The 21674-nt window shown below is 39.7% G+C and overlaps 1 protein-coding gene across 2 annotated transcripts in view; it reads left to right on the top strand.

Annotated features, from left to right (window-relative positions):
• Positions 1-19887, top strand: part of LOC131233628 (magnesium transporter MRS2-I-like) — a 45448-nt gene extending 25561 nt beyond the window's left edge. Inside the window, exons 5-12 of one of the 2 annotated variants that reach the window (XR_009165301.1) lie at positions 10734-10808; positions 13178-13399; positions 13738-13782; positions 18412-18456; positions 18609-18638; positions 18797-18916; positions 19021-19203; positions 19394-19887. Coding sequence is in view for 1 of the 2 variants with exons in the window: in XM_058230411.1 (XP_058086394.1) it covers positions 10734-10808; positions 13178-13399; positions 13738-13782; positions 18412-18456; positions 18609-18638; positions 18797-18916; positions 19021-19107 (624 nt within the window). In the remaining variant the exon portion in view is untranslated. The other variant, XM_058230411.1, reaches the window with a different exon arrangement.
• The last annotated feature ends 1787 nt before the right edge of the window (positions 19888-21674 follow it).

Here is a 21674-nt window from a genome sequence, read left to right as displayed (position 1 = left end):
CTGTTTTGTGCAGTGAATGCCTTTGTGCACGACCCCAACGGCAAATTTAAGTCGTTCAGTCTTCTTGGCCCTAGTCGGCCACACCTTGAGAATATTTTAAATAGTCCAGATGGATGGTCCGACCATCTCCTCGATTGCAGAACTGGCCTACAGTGGTTGGTTCTCGCAGACGTGCGCAACAGAGCCTGCGGAAGGGTCTGCGCTGACGTTTGGTGGGGTCCACTTTGACCAAACATATGGAGCATCAAATCCATTCTACAAGCCACTACATTAGTCCTTGATCACAAGCCTAAGTTTGAAGTGAATTTGTGTTTCAGATGGGCCACACCATCAATCAACGTAGCAGTGTACTCCTTATAGATGTGAGTTTGGATGCATGCATAGAAACATAAAAGTAATAAGGCTTTGGACGAAATTGTGGTCTGCACACGATAGACAGCTTGGATCACCCAAACAGATGATGATGGTGGGCCACTACATCATTAGCGGGCGACCCTGCGTAAGGAAAATAGAGATTTTTCGTTCTCTATATAGGAAAGTCTGGCGGGTGCGGGTCAAAGTCAGTTTAACCCGACTTTGCGTTCAGTGCATGTGTGCTACGCACACTCATTCCATGTAAATGAGTCCCACCGTGATGTTTAGAGCAATCTAATCCAATCATTCATTCTTCCAACTAATTTAAGGGGTCGAGCCCAGGTTTAAAGCATATCCAGTGATCAAATGGGCCCAAAATCGATGTTTATGAGCTGATCTGACCGTTGGGCCACTTCGATGAGGATCCAAGGGCTGAAATTCTACGTGTACGTTAATTTATGGTCCTCAGGCCAGATATTAAGTTTCGAACCGAACGAATGGTGGGAACCCTGTGATCTTGCATTCTGGACGAATTTCAAGCCTTTTTATCATGACATACTAGATTTTCTCGAATCCCAGGCATGTAAATTCTTCGATATTGGTCCCCTGGTGTCCGTCCCTTGCCTTGGTGATTTATGAGCGTTAAATCCATGCTTTTAGTACCCTTTTCCAGTCCAGGCTCCTAAAGTCACATTGCATCACAAACATGGTTAAAATAGGGCGTTAAACGGTATCATACTCATAAAATCCGGTAATAATTGGGGTCTAATATGCAATATTTGACCCTCAACAGTGCTCGGTATAGAGTGAGTTGCTCATCCATGAATGCAAGGTCGTCTGGGACATTCATTTCCCTAGCAGAGTAGGTAGTATCTTATTCCTCCAATTCTTCCATCAGCCCAACATGATAAGACTGCAATATCCCCAACATGGTCTAGTTAAATTGGTGTGTTTGGACACACTACAACTGCTCGTACCAAGTTAGTTTCTGTTTGCCACCCATTTTGGCATAATCTTCTTTGGCGGCAGCCTGCTGCGGAAGATATTCTGAATTTACTCAGTTAACAAAGGTCAGATCGCAGTACCGATCTCCCATGGCATATAAATGCCTCAGTTTTTTTATAAGCTTTCCTAATGTAGCATCTGATTCGACTGCTGAAGAGGCCTCTATTACAAAACCATTGGCGTCGAATAGTAGGCTAGAATGTGAATATTCCTACAAGCCCCATTCGAAAATTTCTTTCAAATAGGATTCGGCACTCGCAATAAGTGTGGAAGGGTCGGAAACCATAGTGAGGGAATGAAGGAGTGATAATATGAAATAGGAGTTATTGAATGATGTTTAAATAGATACTCTCGATACCCACGATCTGGCACAATCGTGCCGATGATAACGGCACACATTCCTATTTGTTAGGGACATGGGGGGTTGGAGCATAAAGTTCGAAAGCAGCCCATGTCTTACCAAATTTGTAGGGACTAGTCAACAGTCAGTTATAGATGACAAGAATGAGAAATTAAAGGGATGATGAGATGAAAAAAGTGCTTAACGGCCTTTTATATATAAAATAGAGGAGATTACATTCAAAATTCAAAGGATAGGAAACATTGTAATGATTCTCTAGTCATTCTCAGTTGATCATTCATGATCTGCAATGACGCCTCCTTCTTAGTTGCCGACTGAGAAAGCCGATCGATGTCTTCTATTTGGGAGTGTACGACAATAGCTAGTTAAAGAACTTCTTCATCCCTAAGGTATTCTGCATGCTTCCCTGCGAATTTCTACTTCGACGTGATCAGCTCTGCCTCTAGAGTTGTGATCCTGACTTTCAAATTCTCCAACTCAGTCTTAGAAGTTTTCACCATAGCATTCTTGGCCATGAGTTTCTAGGCAAGGGTATGTGCAAAAGTCCTCTTGGACTCGGCCATAGCTCATTCGGCCTCAAGGCAATCGACAACAACACCAGCATGATTGCATGTCTTCAACAACCCTTGGAGTTCTTAGAGAGTAGATACTTTGGCAGATAGAGCGGGATCTGACCAAGAGATGATGTGATATGATTCAACTAATCGATCGAGCCTATCGAACTACTCATTGTCAAAAGACCCTATTAACCCCTTTTACAAAAGTTCATAAAGTTCAGTCTTTACATCCTGCAGATTGCTGAAAGGAGAGGGAGACTTGGCCGCAGTCACCTCTCCAATGAAGGCTCTCTCAAATGAAGAAATAATATCGTCTACGTGAGGAAGACCTCTACTATTGAGGGCAAGAGTAACACCAGCGGATATAATTACTGGAATAGTTGGTGGATGAGAGATGGGTTTTGCTATCTCAACCACAGTTGTCTCAATAGCAATATCAGCTGAAACGATTCCAACAACTTCGACCATGGTAGAATCTACAACTTCAGCTGGAACTATTTTAATGGTCTCGAATGAAGTGGCAACAAGTTCTTCAATCTCTGCCAAAGCTAGATGAATCATCTCAACTAAAGCATTTGGAATTTTTGTTTCTTTGATTGCATCTCTTTCAGTCTCGACCATCTCTGTAGCAGCAATAGCCTCAGGCACGGTCGAAGTCAGAGTCTTCTCGATCATCGCAGGTGGTGGAAGGAGTAGCAACGGAGAAGCGAACTTTACAGCGAGGAATTGAGAGGGAGGCTCCGTGACCACACTCTGAGTAACTGGTGCAAGGCTGGAAGGAGTTTGCATCGTACACTTCGAGTCACCAGGAATATTACTAACTTTGGGTGGACTATTGGAATGGATGCCTTTTATGCTAACTATCATTTCTGAGTTGAGGGTCACAACCTCTGTAATTACAAGGTCAGGGACCATTAGAACCACTAGAGTCACTACTGTTATAGCTACCATGGTTACTGAAGGAGTTGCAGATAATGAGATTGCTGGTATAGGCGGTCAATGTTGTTGTTGGGTCATGACCATTCATTCGACAGCTATAAGCAACTCCCAAGTAACTGTGAGAAAAAGAGAAAGGAGTTAACGAACGCATAAGTAGTTAAATCAATATAAACAGATGTATGAGCAAGCGATCTTCACCTAGGTCAAATCGAATAGCGTAGACGATTGGCCAACTGCTAACAACTTGAGAATTTTTTATTATGGTTGCCAACGATCGAGTGGATGTAGGGAATGGTGGTGGATTAGGATGATAAGGTGAGTGATACTTCTCATTAAAATGAAGATCATGATTATGCAGTATCTCTCTATCTCGCCATCATTTATTCCAGCACTTCTTGAAATGGTCTTTCTCATGGCGTTTTAGGCCTTTGTCGATTTCTTGTGAATAATTTGCGACAGTAAGACTAAACCAATACTTTGTTTTAAAATATTTTTTGAAAGCAGATATAGCATCGGCCAAAGAGGTACCTGATAGCTGACTAGGCATAGCCGATGTCGACAACGGCCGATCCTCTACTTTTGGAAGAGATTTGAGAGGATCGGTGCACTGGAATGAAATGATGGAAATTTTTAGAGGTTGACTAAAGATACCTCCCAAATCTGAGATCTTCTTCGGAGCTATCCGTTGAGGTCGGGCAGACATGAGGATATCTAAATGTTCCTTTATGATTTCTTAGCTCATTGGGACAGGAATTTCAATTGTTGGAGTCAGAGCAGAAGTAGAGGCCAATCTTATTTTTGCCCTGCTTGTTACTCTCTTGGCAGTAAGGGCAGGCAGCATGGCGGCACTTCTTTTCTTGCTTTTCGTCACATCCAACTAGGAGCAGAATTAATTTATAAGCTCTATCGCACTTCTGCCGCCTATTAACTTGGTGTAGTGGCGATCCCACCTTGTGATGAAGCCATCCATTGCTTGAGCACAGTTAGGATAACTTAGGATCATCAGGGCGAGTGACTCATCGATACGATTTGCTTAAGGATACGTAGAGTTTTGGATCTATCATTATCGAATGATCGTAAGGATGTTGATTGCATGTTTTATGAGTAAGAGGGTATAGGATACGTTGGACGAGGCCAAATTGTTAAGCAACCAATGATGGGTAGTATTGCTCAATCCTGGCCTTGGTATTTTTGCCTGACTCAATTGTGCCTCCATAAGAAGATCATGGCCAATAACATAGTTAGTCCAGGCGTGATGTGACCGACTAGCCAAATATTCATTGTTTGGCTCAAATTGCCCAATGAGCTATCCTAGTCCATATGTAGTTTCATCTGAAAAAGGCATGTAGGATTGATCTTTCTTAGATTTGTCAAGGGAGAGGAATCCTATAAGATACTTTTTACCCGTAGGACTCTCCTAGAAGATGTGGAGGATTCGTTTACTAAAAGAGGAGAATACCTTTCCTCTACGCATTATATGATTGAAAAGAGCAGGTCAGAAGTACACAAAGAACCACATCTGCAAGAGCCACAGCAGCCTTCCTACAGAATGTAACCCTTTATGAGTGGCCTCGTAAAGACTCTTATACAACTAGTCGAGAATGTAAGGTGCTAGGGCTATCTTGTGACCTTAGGCAAGGGCTTCGACCAGAGAGACGTATTCAGAGAAGAAGAGAGACTGTATGTTCATCTTCATCAGCCGAGCCTTCTCACTTACAATAGGCCTTTAGATAATTGGTGTAGCCCTTATTCGCCTTGCTCAGATAATCTTTACACTACTTAGAAACAACACCCACGTAGTACGTCATATCAAAAGGCAGTAGCTCGGTCAGGTGGTAGATGTACTTGATGCTAGGACTTATCAGGATGCAGCCAAAGAGAAAGGTGTTAGTCAAAGTACTTCAAAATGTTGAAAGAGCAAGAAAAGGGTTGGACTGCCTTGATACTCTCGAAGGGAGAGTTTTATGCATTCATAAATGCATGTATCTCTCCACATTGCTTCATATCAGGAGGATAGCCGGAGGAACCATTCTTCCCAACCTGGAAGAAGCTTCAGCCATGTCCGAGGAGTTTTTAACACATTCGTCACATCAAGAATGGATCCAGATTTGATCAGAATTTCTTCTCCCAGACAAATCGGAAAAAAGGGATCAAGCGGCTGGACCTCATCGGCCATAACCTCTAAAGAAAATGTCGAACCAAGGCAAAGAACCTCATTGCCCAAGGGAGACTTGAAAATGGTATCCTTAGTGTATTTCCTCCTGAGGAGCTCCATTACTACCATGATATCTTTCTAGTCAAAAGAAGGGAGGAACGAAGCAATCATTACAGAAGAAAGGTTAAGAAGCGAAGGTTTTGGGAAGGAGATTGTAGAGGAGAAATTTCAAAGTGTAAGCAGAAATCATTCAAAGTGTACTTTATATAGCCAAAGGAAGAGATAGCATTTACTGAGACATCATTAATTATTTTAAGAAAACAGATAATGAAGACAAGTGTAAGTATGAGATTCATCGAATGCCTCGATTTGATGTGACCGATGCAGATGATAATGGTCGAAGGTAGTTCACATTTGGGCAACACGTGTGAGCATTTATGACAACATTAATGAAGAATCAAACGTCGCTATCTCTTTCATTGAAAGGACAGCGACGAGAGGGGCAATGTTCGTACCCGTTCTATTCATGCCCTGTTCTGGCCAATCAAGGTCATTTACGTGTGATCTGCACGGAGACGCATGGGGTAGTCAGAGAATTTTCTGCAAATATGTACGATTATGTCTTAAAAAGCAGAGCCACAACATCTTAATTATGACCTAACATTACTAAACCGATCAAGAGGACAAGGGACCGAGCTTCGACGTTTAAACAATGCGTGCTAAGAGATCGAGTTCGCATAGTCGCTTGACAAGTGGCTAAAGGAGAAACAAAAGAAGAAGAATGTGGGAAGCATCCAGAAGCCAACTAATAAAGAACAGTTACCATAAGTGGCGGAACGTGAAAGAATTTGGAATGGCTGGATTAGAGTTATAAATATACGAAGATCGCTACAAAATAATTCGTTCCATACCAAACCAATGAAACTACATCAATTATCTTTCAATTACCAATCTCTTTACATTCCGTAGTGTAATCATTTACTTTCCCTGTCAAAAGAATTACATTTCTTAGTATAATCTTTACATTCTAGATTGTTGTTTTACATTCCGTAGTGTAATTAGTAGTGTGAATCAAGTAGATGGTAACTTTTAGTTGTAAACTTAAGTCTACGCTCATACGCTGGATTCAGTTCTACATTGGAGAGGTGTTCTTCAACAGTTTGCAGTGGCCAACTGTAAGGATTTCTTTCCCATTTCATTTAATCTGTATCCAAAAGTTATTTTGTATAGAAGGCAAATGAGTAACACATCTTTAGAGGAAGAACTCCACCTTCTGACTATTGCATGATCCATTTACATAGTCAGTGAGTGGCTGAATAAGAGGCCGATCTCTCCTGATCTCGGTCATACTCTGTGTCTACCTATCTTGGCGATTGGGATCATTGTTATTCGATTCGAATTAGAGTTGTAAATCCAATTCTGGCACGCTCGCATATATTGTGTGAGAAACCAATATAGAATACCTATGATAAAACGTCTTTCCCCTTACTCAATTGGCTGGATAAAAAAGGTAAACGAGACCAAGGTAACCAAACAATGCACTGTCTCATTTTTAATTGGTAAATATTATAAGGATCAAGTACTACATGACGTGGTCGACATGGAAGCATGCCATATGTTACTCAATCGACCATGGTAGTTAGATCGTGATGCAACCCACTAAGGATGAGAAAACATTTACGTATTCGTCAAGGACAGTTGAAAGATGGTCCTTGCCCCTATGACACCAGAGAACCACCCTGAAGCTTCTAAAGTGAAGGGGGGTTCCCTCCTGACCATCAAGGATTTCATGAAGGAATCCAAGGAAACCAATAAGGTATACACCGTAGTGGTAAAGGGAGAGGAATCGAAGCCCTTAAACATTCTCCCAAGTTTAAGGCCATTACTGAATGAATTCAGGAAAATCTGACCCAAAGAGTTACCCGACGGATTGCTCCCCGTGCGGGATATCTAACATCACATAGACCTTATCCCTAGCGCTAGCTTTCCCAACCACCCTCACTATCGGATGAGTCCGATTGAGTGCAAGATACTTCAAGGGCAGGTGGAGGAATTGATCCATAAGGGTCTTTTAAGAGAGATCAAAAGCCCATGTGTCATGCTAACTTTGTTAATGTCTAAGAAAAATGGGAGTTGGCGCATGTGTATCGACAGCTGAATAATTAACAAGATTACCATTAAATATTGGTTCCCAATACCATAGTTGGATGACATGCTTGATATGTTAAAAGGTATTAAAGTGTTCTCTAAACAAATCTAAGAAGCGGGTACCATCGGATTTGTATCTGGCGTGGTGATGAGTAGAAAACGGCATTTAAGACCAAGGAAGGGTTGTATGAGTTGTTAGTCATTCCCTTCGGTCTATCAAATGCACCAAGCACGTTTATGCGTCTGATAAATCAAGTGTTGAAGCCGTTCATTGGTCGGCTTGTGGTAGTATATTTGATGACATCCTGATATATAGTGAAAATGAGATGTAGCACATGGAACATCTCAAGCGGGTGCTATATGTCCTAAAAGTTAACAAGTTTTACCTCAACTTTAAGAAATATAATTTTTTAACGGACAACTTATTGTTCTTAGGATTTGTTGTGACGTCCACAAGCATCCGAGTGGATAATGAAAAGGTGTGAGTCATCGAGGAATGGATGATCCCAATGAACATTATACAGTGAGGAGTTTCCATATGTTGGTGACCTTCTATCATTGATTCATGCAGAATTTCAGCATGATAGTCACACCTATTACATATTGCATGAAAAAAGGATTGTTTCAGTAAATCGATGAGGCCGACAAGAGCTTTGCTGAAATCAAACATCGATTGTCCATAACACCGGTCTTGGTTCTTCCTAGTTTTGACAAATTATTTAAGATTAAGTGTGATGCCTCATATGTTAGAATTGGAGGAGTCTTATCATAGGAAGGCAGGCCGGTAGCCTTTTGCAATGAAAAACTCAGTGAACTCCGAAAGAAGTAGTCGACATATGAGCTTGAGTTGTATGCAGTTGTTCAAGTATTGTAACATTGGCGGCATTATCTAATCCAGAGAGAGTTTGTTCTCTATACTAACTATCAAGCCTTAAAGTTTATTAATAGTCAAGCTAACGTGAATCGTGTGCATGCTAGATGGGTTGCGTTTTTACAAGCATTCACATTCATTTTGAAGCACAGGTTAAGGCAGTAAAATAAGGTGGCTGATGCACTTAGCCGTCGTGCATCACTACTGGTTACATTGAGAAATGAGCTGATCGGCTTTAACTATCTTAAGGAGTTGTATGCCAAGGACAGGTACTTTAAGGATGCATGGATAAGGTGCCAAGAGGGTCATCCTAGTGACCTATATATTTAAGATGGTTTCCTCTTCAAAGGGAGTCGACTGTGTATCACCCAAAATTCTTTGAAGGAGCACATTATTCAATAGCTAAATAGAAGTGGCCTTGGTGGACACCTTGAGTGAGACAAGACATGGGCTCTTGTAGAGGAGCAGTATTACTAGCCACAATTGGTACGTGATGTGGGTAAAGCAATGCAACGATGTCATATTTGTCAAACCTCCAAAGGGCAGTCTCAAAATACGGGCCTTTATACCCCATCACTTATGTTAGAAGGCCCTTGGGAGGACTTATCTATAGACTTTGTACTTGGTCTCCTAGAAACACAGCTCGTCATTGATTTAGAGGTGGTAAATTATTTCTCAAAGATGACACATTTTATCACATGTAATAAAACTCTTAATGCAACACACATGATGAATCTATTCTTTAGAGAGGTCATGCAGCTATACAGGATTCCTAAGACCATTACTTCTTACCATGACACGAAGTTCATTAACCACTTCTTGTGAACTTTGTGAAATCGGTTTGGTGCACAACTTCAGTTCAGTAGTGCCTACCATCCACAGAAAAATTAGCATACTAAGGTTGTGAATCACATGTTGGGAAACCTCCTTTGATGTATTTCAGCTGATAAACCGAAGCAGTGGGATTTTAGCCTTTTCTCAAGTGAAATTTGCATTTAACAACATGGTGAACCGCTCGATAGGGAAGTCCCCATTTCAGATTGTTTACGGCCGAGCATCTTGCCACACACTTGACTTGGTCTCTTTTCCCAAACTCCCGGGCATGAGTATTGCAGCCGAACATATGGTGGATCGGATCGTGGGCATTCATGAGGATGTGCAAGCCAAGTTGCATACCTCGAATGACAAGTAAAAGGAGTAAGCTGACAAGCATCGGCGACAAAAAGTGTTTGAGGTGGGCGACCATGTTATGGTCCATCTATACAATGAGAAATTTCTGACTGGTACCTACAACAAGTTGAAGAATAAGAAGATTGGACTGATACCAATCCTCTAAAAGATATATGGCAACGCTTATGTTGTCGATCTTCTGGATGACATAAAGATCGCGCATTCTTTCATCGTCGCAGACCTTACCGACTATTATGAACTGAAGCGGGATGAGAACTTGAGGACGAGTTCTTTTAAAGTGGAGGAAAATAATGTAGAGTGGGTCACAAACACTTTCATGGCCAAGATGGACCAAAGAAGGCCCGATTAGAGGCAGAAGTGATCAAGACTATCAAAACTCTAGAACAGGCATATCTCGTAAACTGGAATAAGTCATTAGACATACCATATATGATTTTTGGGTAAGAGAAGCTACTTTAGCCAACCAAACCTGCTATGTCGGGTTACCCATGCTGGAATTGCTATATTCAATTAGATCGACAGTCGAAAGTCAATTTTATTTTCATTTTTACTATTTATAGTAAGTTTTAATTCGATCGTAACTCTTGATCCTTTGAGTTAATTTTACGTGTCATGCCCTACATGAAAAGGGCTTAGAAAAATTAGGAGAATAGCTTGGTAAGGCCAAATTGGATACTTACTACTTTTAGCTGAAAACATAAAGTCTAGTAGAAATCATGACTGTCTATAAATAGTAAGTTTACTATTTATAGTAAGTCTCGTTTTGTTCGGAGTTTGAGTTGGAGTATTGATTGTAAATTCATTTTTATCATCAATCAATTTATTTTTGAATTTATTAGAATTTCTTTTTATTTTGTAAGGAATCTCTGTGATGAATTTAGAGAAGCTCTGTAAATTTGGAGTAATTATCCCCTAAGGAAGACTGTGATCAACCTCATCACGTCCATCCTTGCATCTTGTTTCCACTTCTTTGAACAAATTTTGACTATCTTCTTAACTATTGAGACTAAATTAAACACGAACATCTCCCGAACATTTTTTTTGCCATTTGGTGTTTTCCTAATTATGTTCTCTGCCACTGTTGTTTCTTTTAGTTCTTTTTGTGTGCTTATTTTTTTTTTCTTCTTTTGTCAATTTTTTTTGCTAATGCAGGTTAACAGTCATAACTTGGATCAAGTGCGCAAGTTGAAGAGTGAAATGACAAGGTTGATTGCTCGAGTTGAAAAGGTAAGACTTTCTTCCTGCTTCTTCGATGCCATGCATGTCCCGAATGGCAGCGGTAAAATTCCTCGCTAATTCGGATTTTACCAAATAATGCCTCTATGATTGGAAATTGCTGAGCAGTACTTTTAGAGGTGTTAAATTACCAAAATGTATCATTTATTATTATTATTTCCTTAGAAAGTGTTGTAGTCGAGAAGTGTGATGTTTGACTTCCAAGGCGTCCAACAGATGCACCCCACCATAACGATAGGATGATAAAAAATTATGGAGAATCCAATCGTTGGTGAGCCACAACATAAAAAATAATTTACTCCATTCAAATTCATTTGTAACCCATCAAATGTTTTGATAGGCCCAATTTTTTGTTTGGGTGATCATCATGCACAGGTGCATATGTTAACGGGTTGGATGTCATACACAGACCATGTGGGCTCTACAATTCTTAACTTTATTGCTTTAAAAAAAAAAAAAAAAACACACTCTAATTGAGGACTAATTCTCTCCCTCAAAAATCACCTGGTAGGCAATTCGATTCGAGAATATTTCATGAAAACGGAACTTCTGACTAATTTTTCCATAAAAATCCAAAAAACAAAAACAAAAGCAAAAAGAACAATAATAACATTGGAAATGGTTGGTGATGTTATGTCTATCTGTATCTTTCCGAAGCAAAAAATGTTTTTTCCTAGTTATCGATAAAACATAGCACCTGCCATATATATTATGGTTTCTATTCACCTGACATTCGCTATAAGCAGTGGTAGATTAAATATTACTGGCCTAAATAAATTATTTATTGTTGCTACTTGATACATTAGAACTTCCATTGGCTAACATGATATGGCTATTGACCACTGTTAGCTGGCTCAAGCCCTGTCCGGAAGTTGGGCATTTGATATCCTCACTTGCAACTTTTGATAGGTCCTATGTATTTAACTACCCAACATAAGTATTCCTGTCATCTCATTCTTCAGTTACTGTCTTTAAACTTGTAGGAGTGGTTCAGCTAGCTTTGCGTGTCCAATGGGTCTCGTAGTGGATAGAACGGATTTGGATTTGTTGTTTGAATTTTATAGCTTTTAAGGCTGCATTAAGAGACTTAGTTTTGTGGAATTCACCCATTTTGTGCTCTCGTTTTGACTTAGTTCTATCTCCCACAATTGCATAAATAATTCAAATCATTTTCCAGTCAGTAATCAAAGGAATATGTACTTTTTGGCACCCTAATGTGCCTTCTTAAACCTTACTCTACCGAATGTTTTAAATATCAACGATATCGGCCTATATGTCCCACGATATATCTTGTATCTCACTTGTGCGATACGAAATGCATAGGTAGTGCCGATATATCCCACATGCTTAATCCGGTGAGCATTTTCAATTTTCAACTCCTTTTTTTGTTGAAATTATGTTAAATTAGTGTCAAATAACTATAAATATATTGGTTCTTTTCTCCCTTTTTGCAAGTTTCTTAATAAAATGTTTGTTATCTTTGAAAAAATCTATTAATTTTTCATGTTTTGCATGAAAAATCATGGAGCTGGAACTTTGATTTCGATATCCATTGGTTCTTCATGTTCTCCAAGTTTTTTTCGAAATTTTCCTTCAACCAGTTGTCGGTTGAGACTAATTTCGAAGTATTTAGGAGTATTTGATGAAATGATTATCATATACACTCTAATTTTGAAATTTGAGTGTAAGTGGTCTGATTTGAGGAAAATTGGAGAAATTTAAAAAATTTTCCAATTTCTCCCAAATTGCTTACAATGTTGCACTCCAAACATGAAATCAAGCATATATGAGAATCAATTTACTGATTTGTTAAGTCATTGTCAATTTTTGAAAAATAAAAATAATTTTTTAATTAAAATTTTATTAAAATATTTTTTTCAAAATTTCCCTTCAACCAGCTGTTAATTGAGACTAATTTTGAAGTACTTGGGAGTGTTTAATGAAATGATGATCATATACACTTTAAATGTTATGCATTCAATTTTAATATAATTGCATTAGTTCAGTTAGACAGCACATAGCTTAGGACCTTATACCTATGCACTTCTTTTCTGAGATTTTATGATTTAAAATTGTGTATTAATATTCTTTTTAACAATCTCTGAAGTTTTATTGAAAAAATTATTGAAATAGAGATTGAAACTTCAATAGTGTTGCCTGATCTAACCTTAGATGTATCTTCTAAGATGACTCCAAGACAAGTTTGTCTTTCATCTGATCTAATTTTTTGATTTGTTTTCTCAAATTGTGGATGTTGCAACTCATATTAACATCATTGCATGTTTAAATCCTGGCTACAACGACATTCTGATTATGTCACTGTGTGATTTTCCTATGAAAAAATTCATTGCATTTTCCAGGTAAGGGATGAGCTTGAACAACTTCTGGATGATGATGATGATATGGCAGACCTTTACTTGTCAAGAAAACTGGCTGGCCCATCATCACCTGTTAGTGGCTCTGATGTACATGATAAATTCCCTGCCTCTCCAACCATAGGCTCAAAGATAGCTAGAGCAAGCAGGCCAAGCGTAGCAACGATTCACGGAAATAACGTCGAGGAACTTGAGATGTTACTAGAGGTTATAAAACCTACTCGTCAATAATCATTGATCAAGACACTTGCAGCCTCTTTGGAACGGAGATTCACTCTGCTTCAACCCTCATGCATGGGACATTTCTAGGGCAATGGGGAGTATTGGTCTGGTGGCCCTGCCCCAGCTATTTGGGATCTATGGCCTTTCCATGTTGTGAATTGTCAGATAGCTGATTGGTAGTTCCATTGTCCTGTAGATGCCTGCTGCATGTACAATTGTACAGTGAACATATTGGAGACAAGACAACCTCCATCGCCAATGTCTCTAGCAAACCACTTTCCTCAAATTCAAAATCTAAGATGAGCTTCTGTTCAATTTCGCAGGCATACTTCATGCAAATTGATGGCACGCTGAACAAACTGACCACGGTATGAAATGATTTAGCTTTGCTGGTCATCACTAATAATTTTTTCAGGAATGGTTTACGAAGAAATTACAATTTGAAAACAAGTTTCTATCCACATATGTTATTGCTTTTACATTTCCATAAAAATAAAAAATAAAATAAAATAAAGTTCTAGTTGAGCTTACAAATCCTTCCAATATTTTATACTGCAGAAAAACTGATTGTATCCTGGATATTAGATGTGTCATGTGACCCGGTAAGAGTCTACAAATTACTGGGTGTCAAGCTCTCTCTCTCTCTCTCTCTCTCTCTCTCTCTCTCTCTATATATATATATATATATATATATATATATATATATATATATATATCTGAGCTTCCCATGAGGTCGACCTGTGTGGGTCCCACCGTGATGTGTGTCGGGAGGGTGTATGTCATGTGGGAAGCTAGTCATTGAACCCTGTTGGGGATTTGGTCTGCGGAATCACACAGATTTAGATCTAGGATAGCAATCCAATGGCACCAAGCACACACAAGAGAACACAAAGATTTAATGTGGAAAACCCTTGTGGGAAAAAACCGGGACTTACCTGATTCGAACAAACCTCGAATCTCACCCTTGCTATACCCTTTAGAAACCCTAAAATCCTTTTAGGAACCCTTGGAACCCCTTTAGAAATCCTTAGAATACATTAGAATAGCCCTAGAGACCCTTATTTATACTTTAGCCAACTTTCCTTTCGCAACCTTATGAAACCGCTTCAAATTTACGTAGTCTACACCAAATCCGCAAAAGAATCTGCGTAACCTCGACTAGTCGAGCCGAGGCCTCGACTGGTCGAGGGACCATCTCGACTAGTCGAGCCATCCCCTCGACCAATCAAGTGCCCCAGACACCCAAATAAGTAGCACGCTAGACTTTGAGTCGAGTGATGCTCGACCGGTCGAGTGGACCCTCGACCAGTCGAGCCAGCCTCTCGACCGGTCGAGTAGCCCCAAACCATTAAAGACTTTAAAAGTCTATCAACAATCTCCACCAAGTTTTCAATCTTCAATCGTGTATCTTGCTGCCCTCTTCTCTTATCTCTACATCATAGCTTCTTGTGCACACTCCGTCTTTCTTTTTCGCCATCGCCAAGCCTAGAGAAGTTGCACAGAACTTGAACTTCTCTTCAAAAACGTTCTAGGTGAGCATGTCTGCCGGATCAGAATCCACGAGCTCAACCACCTTTTCTCCTTTCTTCTCAAAAGAAAAGATGTATTCTTCTTACCATCCCACTGCTACCCAATATTGCTTGCCAGGGTACTTGCTCACAACACTGATAGCCTATGAAATAACTGGTCTAATCCATACCATAGCATACACTGCTAACCGCATTCGAATAAAGCTCATGAGATATCTTGTTTTTTCTCATCTGTTTTGGGACATGTCTTAAGGAAAACTTGAGGAAAGATGCGTAGGGAACGCTCTCCAGCTTTACATGGTCCATCACCTCCTTAATCAATACCTACCCAAGATATTCTGTCTGAGATAACCAAAGCCTACTCCTCTTTCAGTCTCAAAGCCGAGAACCATCTTTGCAGCCCCCCGATCCTTCATCCTGAATGTCCCACTTAACCGAGTCTTTAGTACATTGATTTCAAACATGTCATAATTGACGATCTACATGTCATCAATTCCTGACTCATCATGAAGGAATCAAACCACTTGCCTAGGCAACAGGTCGTACTATGACCTCCTGCAGAGTCTTTTCTCAGCCCCTTTAAACTTCGAACCTCTCTGGTTGCTTTATGTATATCTGCTCTTCCAATTTTTCTTATAGAAGTGCAGACTCCACATCCATCCTTCCAGCTCAAGATCATATTTGCTAACCAGTGCCAATCATGGATCTAATAGACATTTGTTATACTGTTAGTGCGAATATCTCTGAGATGCTGATCCCTTTTCTTTGAGTATAACCCTTCACCACCAACCTCGCCCTATATCTATGTTGTATCCTTCTGAAGATTCACCTGCATCCAACCGCTTTCCGGCCCACTGGAAGCTCCACCAACTCTCATATGTCGGTCTGGTACAATGAGTCCATTACATCACCCATAATCACCTTCCACTTCTTAGCACCAGGCTCACTTAGAGCCGTCTGAATAGAAGATGAATACCCTGCGATATTTGAGTCGTCCATGTATCTTGTCGATATCATGCGATCAAGGTGTGTGGTTCTCTTCCCAGGTGGCTGCTCCACATGCTCTGTATCCCTGTCCGCGCGTCTCAGCCTCCATGCCCTTTCCACTCATGTGGCCATGCCCATCATGTCACACACGTGCAGAGGTGGAATCCTCTACTGCCATTGCAGCTCCACCTTCTGAAGTGCTCCCGATCAACCTATATATGTTACCGAGTCGTTGCACTTTCATGATTACCCGTGCCCCCTTAAATACCTTAAGAGCATCATCAATACCTATAAATTTGCAGCCCATTGCCTGAAGTACACCAAAAGAAATCATATTTTTTCTTCAAATCAGGAACGTGCCTGACATCAGTTAGGGTATACTCCACCCCATCAAATATCTTAATACGCACCATACCAATGGCCACAACATTACAGGCAATGTCATTGCCCATAAATACCTGTCCAACATCACACTCCCAGTAGCTGGTGAACCAACTCTGATGAGAAGTCATGTGAAAAGACGCTCCTGTGTCTAGCATCCATTCGTCCTTACGATCATCATATGGCTGCCTAATAATAGACACAGACAAGACATTATCATCACGTTCACTCAATCCATCTGACGTGACAGCATTGGCCTCTCTGTATGAAGCCTCAGAATCTTCTCTCTTCGATTTAGAATTTTCATAATCCTTCTTCACATATCCTTCCTTCCCACAGTTCCAGCACTTTACCTTTCCTTTGCCCTTGTCCTTGGATTTGGATCTAAAACCTGAAAAACCTGTACCTTGTTCAGAATTCCTACCCCTTGTAACCAGTATATCAGAAGATATCCTCATATCAACGTTAAGTTTTCTCATTGCCTTTCCTTGAAGGGCTGAGATAACGGTGTTGACACTCAGGGTTTTATTCGTGGAGCACATTATGTCCTTGAATGACTCATAAGATATCGGAAGAGAATTCAGCAACATACATGCTTGTTCTTCATCTTTCATCACTTCCTCTATATCCAGCAATTTGTAAACCAATTTATTACAATTGCTGATGTGACCCTCCAGATCTCTACCCTCTGTCATCTTTGAAGTTATACCACTACCGCTTAAAGTGTAGACGATTTTCAGAGAATTTTTTCGTATAGACATCCTCTAACTTCGCCTATAACTTAGCCGCAGTTTTCTCCCTCATGACATTGTAGAGAACCTCATCTGTGAGATATAAACGGATCGGTGATAAAGCCTTCTTATCAAGAGTATTTCATTCATCATCAGTCATAGTAGACTTTCGCTCCTCAAGAGCATCATCTTCGCCTTGCTTGATTAAAGAACTCATCATCTTGATCTTCCATAACTCAAAATTATTTTTCCCTGAGTACTTCTCAATCTTGTACCTAGTACTTGCCATTATTACTAACCCCTCAAATTCAGATCTGTGCCCCAACGATTTCTCTGATACCACTTGTTGGGGATTTGATCTGCGGAAGCACACAGATCTAGATCTAGGATAGCAATCCAATGGCACCAAGTACACACAAGAGAACACAAAGATTTAACGTGAAAAACTCTTTTGGGAAAAAACCACGGCACAAAGCAATAGATCTTCACTATGAAAATAGAAAGTATAAAGAGAAAGGACTTACCCGATTCGAACAACCTCAAATCTCACCCTTGCTACATCCTTTGATAACCTTAGAACCCTTTTAGAAACCGTTGGAACCCCTTTAGAAAGCCTTAGAATACTTTAAAATAGCCCTAGGGACCCCTATTTATATATTAGGAAACTCCACTTACGCATCTCCTTTTGAAAAGTCCGAAAACCACCTCAAATTTACGCCGTCCGCGCATTGGCTACGTAACCCTCGACTAGTCGAAGGAGGGCCTCGACTGGTCAAGCATCCCCTCAACCGGTCGAGTGCCCCGGACACCCAAATAAGTAACACGCTGAACTTTGAGTCAAGTGGTGCTCGACCGATCGAGTGGACCCTCGACCAGTCGAGCCAGCCTCTCAACCGGTCGAGCAGCCCCAAACCATTGAAGACTTTAAAAGTCTGACAACAAACCCTGCCAAGCAATTATAAGAATTCCTGTTTAAACAGGACTTGTAAAGTAGACCCCAAATAGCTGGGACAAGACTATGATGATGATGATTATTATTATCTTTCGCTAATGGCTACACTGTTGAGTTCTTAAATAGAGGATTCAGTGCACATGCTTGACTATAACAACTATATTTTGCCTCATTTGATATTACATTGATGGCTCTATCATATATGATGATACAAGAAAGTGAATCCTATTAGCATTTAGAATCCTAAGTAGCATCTTGAAATCTTCTAGTAACCCTCAAAATTCATAAAACAGATCTATAGGCCTTGAATTTCATGTTGTTGACTGCCATTTTATGTGGTAAATCTTCTTTCTTCTTTTATGTTTGCTATTTTACCATTTTATTTTGGAATTTTACTAAATTAAAATATCTTTCCAGCTACGTGAATATATTGACGACACCGAAGATTACATTAATATTCAGGTAATTGTTTGTACATGGAGAATTCTCTCTTTTACATCCATTTGGTTTTATTTGGATGGAAATAGAATGTTACTGCTTTAAAAAATAAAATAAAATAAAGCCATATCCTGTAGTTATGGTTTTTTTTTTTTTTTTTTCCCCCTTCGCCGCAGCTTGACAATCATCGAAATCAACTGATTCAGGTGAGATTTTATAAGGACATTGGAAATGAACTGCCCATGCATTGGATTCTTTCTTCAGTTTGATCTCCAAGTTCTTTCATTTTACTACCGGCTGTAATTGTTTCAATTACAATGCACTGTTTAGGGATCTATTTATATTTTCTTCTATTCCGTTGCAGCTAGAGCTCTTCATTGGCACTAGCACTCTTAGCCTCCTTATTATTTCGTTGGTTGCCGGGATCTTTGGCGTGAATCTCCCATTTACATGGAATCAAAACCATGGATATCTATTTAAATGGGTACATTTTCCCTTCCTTTTTTCTTTCAAATAGACAATCTGTGCTTGACCAAACACATGCTGTTTTCATATATAAATCAAGTTTCTTCGTGTGGAACCAAACAGGTGCTCGTCATCACAGGATCAGTTTCTATCACCGTTTTCATCCTCATCCTATCTTATGCGCGCCGCAAAGGTCTAATTGGGTCTTAATGTCTTAATACACTAGCATTCCTCCTTCAGGAAATGATTCTGCTTCCCAACTGCTACATTGAGGATAAGACGTGGATGCTGAAATACTACATCAAGGTTAGAGAAAGCCCAGTTAGCCTAGGGCTGTCAGTGAGCTCGTCGCGGCCCCCAGCCAGTTCAAAATCTGGGCTTAAACCAACCCAGACTAGACCGTTGACAGACCTAGCCTCACTGAAAAATCAGACACCTTCAAATTGTTTTCTTAGCCTCGTCTCTGTTTTTTGAAATGGTTTCTTGCTTTCACCAGATTAAAAAATAAAAATCAGATTGGTGACCATCTGATGCAGCAGCCATTACTTACAGGGATTCATGAACTTGTGGTGATCGTATGGTCGTTGGAGGGATTGATCTGATTTCAGGTGAAAGTACAAATAAATGATGTAGAATCAACATTAGTGTCCTGTTATTGTACTTATAATGTCGTATCATCACTGATTATTCCTGTTCTTTGTGACCCATATCAGAAATTAATCAGAGAGAGTGCTTGATTTACCCAACTTCTTGTATTTATATATGATGCCGAATTATCGGTCCGGATGCATCGGGACACGGACACATGGTTTGGTGATCCAGACAGTTGATCTGATGTAGATGGCCCAGATGTCTCCAAGGGATCAATGGCTTGCAAATAGATGGTTAAGAAAGAAAGATAACAACCCAATGATTCCCCACCCATAGCGGGCCTTATCAGATCAACAGCTTGATGACCTAGCTGTGGGCCCCACTTGCTCCGGACGGTTGTGTTAGGGCCTGATAGTTTCTCACTAGTAATTCTGTTATGCATTACATGAGACAATAACATTATCATGCTAATCCTTACATTTGCAATTGAGTAGATTCAAAGTGCATGAGAGGGTCTGTTTTTGTTGTGATACATCTATCGATTTCATTACTGCCCTATGGTGGGCTGCATTCTGTAGTGCTGATCATCCAGAACATGCGCCACGTGTATGGTGGAGATGCTAATTGGTCTCGCATCCACCGTGCATCAGATCGTTTTGTATGGTTATGTTTCTCCACTCCACGAATCACAATCTCCTTCCAATCTTCACCGGTTACATGTAAAATGGAAATGATCCGAGCCGTATACATAATCAACCTACCCCAAATGGCCCACCGTACAGAAATTGCTGCTTTCAAACGATGCTAATAGTTTGATTAGGGTTGTCAACAGGCAGCCCTATTCAAAATTCTGATTTTGTAGGCCCAAGCCTGGCCCATTGACAGCCTAAGTGTGATGGGTGGCTTTTAAACAATAATTCAATAAGAAACTGTAAGCCAAATATCTCTGCATGTGGACCTTCCTCCGGGAAATAAAAGCTATGATACTATATTTTAAATTCGTATCTTTTTTAATCTCAGCCACTTTTTGGCTTTTTTGAATGAAAACACTCCTCCCTGCTAGTTATCCCTCATAATGTGCATTTTGCAGAAATTAAGATGGCCTCTGAGAATGGAGTGTGGGCTTCACTAAATCAACAATTGGGATCACTCATCGGTTGATTTGATTCATTTAATTTAATCTAATGGTCGTGAACCCACTGTAGGATTATTTTATATATATAAAAAAATAGAGTTGTCTATGGCTCACAATTGCATTAATGTTGTAAGTTAATTTCGAACTATTTTCCCTGGTGTGGTCCATTCATGATAAGTTTTACTTTCAAACTTGGGCGGATGGCATGAAATTAAAATTCATTTCATGTGGACAACTTTGATCTGCTATAAGACAATTCAACGGGCCTCACTTAAGTATGAGATGGATTCAATAGGTGGGTCTGTTATGCAAGAAGGCCATTTAAAATATTTTTTTTATCTTTCTTCTTTATTTTTTTTTCTTCACGGGAGGAGACCATTTGGCCGTTAGGACTATTGTCACCTCCGTGGGACCCACTTAGGCAAGCTTCTAAAATCATTTCCTCCGTTTTAGTGAGCTTCTCAGTGTTTTTTTTTTTTTAAGATTTTTTACCACACTTTCCAATATATAAGCTATGACGGCCAAAAGTACGTTTCGGTTAGGATAATGTGACTTTTGTCTCTTATTGTTTCTTGGTTGGTGGGTATCAATGATAGGATTTTGTGAAATGAAAAAGGGTGTAGTGGTTCACTTTATAATTATTATTTCTAGTATAAATGGTGGAAGTTCGTGAAATGAATGAATTTTGTAATTGATGAATGTGATGAATGTTGTAATTGAATAATATTGAAATAGATAAATAGTCGTAACTGTCATAACTTACTTTGGGACATAGATCCACGAAAATAGTCATAACTCCCTCATTATATATTTAATTTGGGTGATCTTATACTTGTTGGAAAGGTAATTTGATCAACTTTCAAATGGCATTGGAATCACCTCATTTAGATACTATTTGATTTCTCAAAAGTGGTTCAAAGTTACAATGGATCACTGATACTCACTATGGATCGTCAGTCCCACGAAAACGACCATAACTCCCTCATTACATGTCCGATTTGGGTGATCTTATACTCTTTGAAAAGTTAATTTGATAAAATTTCAAATGATA

Source organism: Magnolia sinica, chromosome 18 (genome assembly GCF_029962835.1).
Source record: "Magnolia sinica isolate HGM2019 chromosome 18, MsV1, whole genome shotgun sequence".
Classification (NCBI taxonomy): Eukaryota; Viridiplantae; Streptophyta; class Magnoliopsida; order Magnoliales; family Magnoliaceae; genus Magnolia; species Magnolia sinica.
Note: the sequence above shows the minus strand (reverse complement) of the source record. Positions and strands in the feature narration are given on the sequence as shown.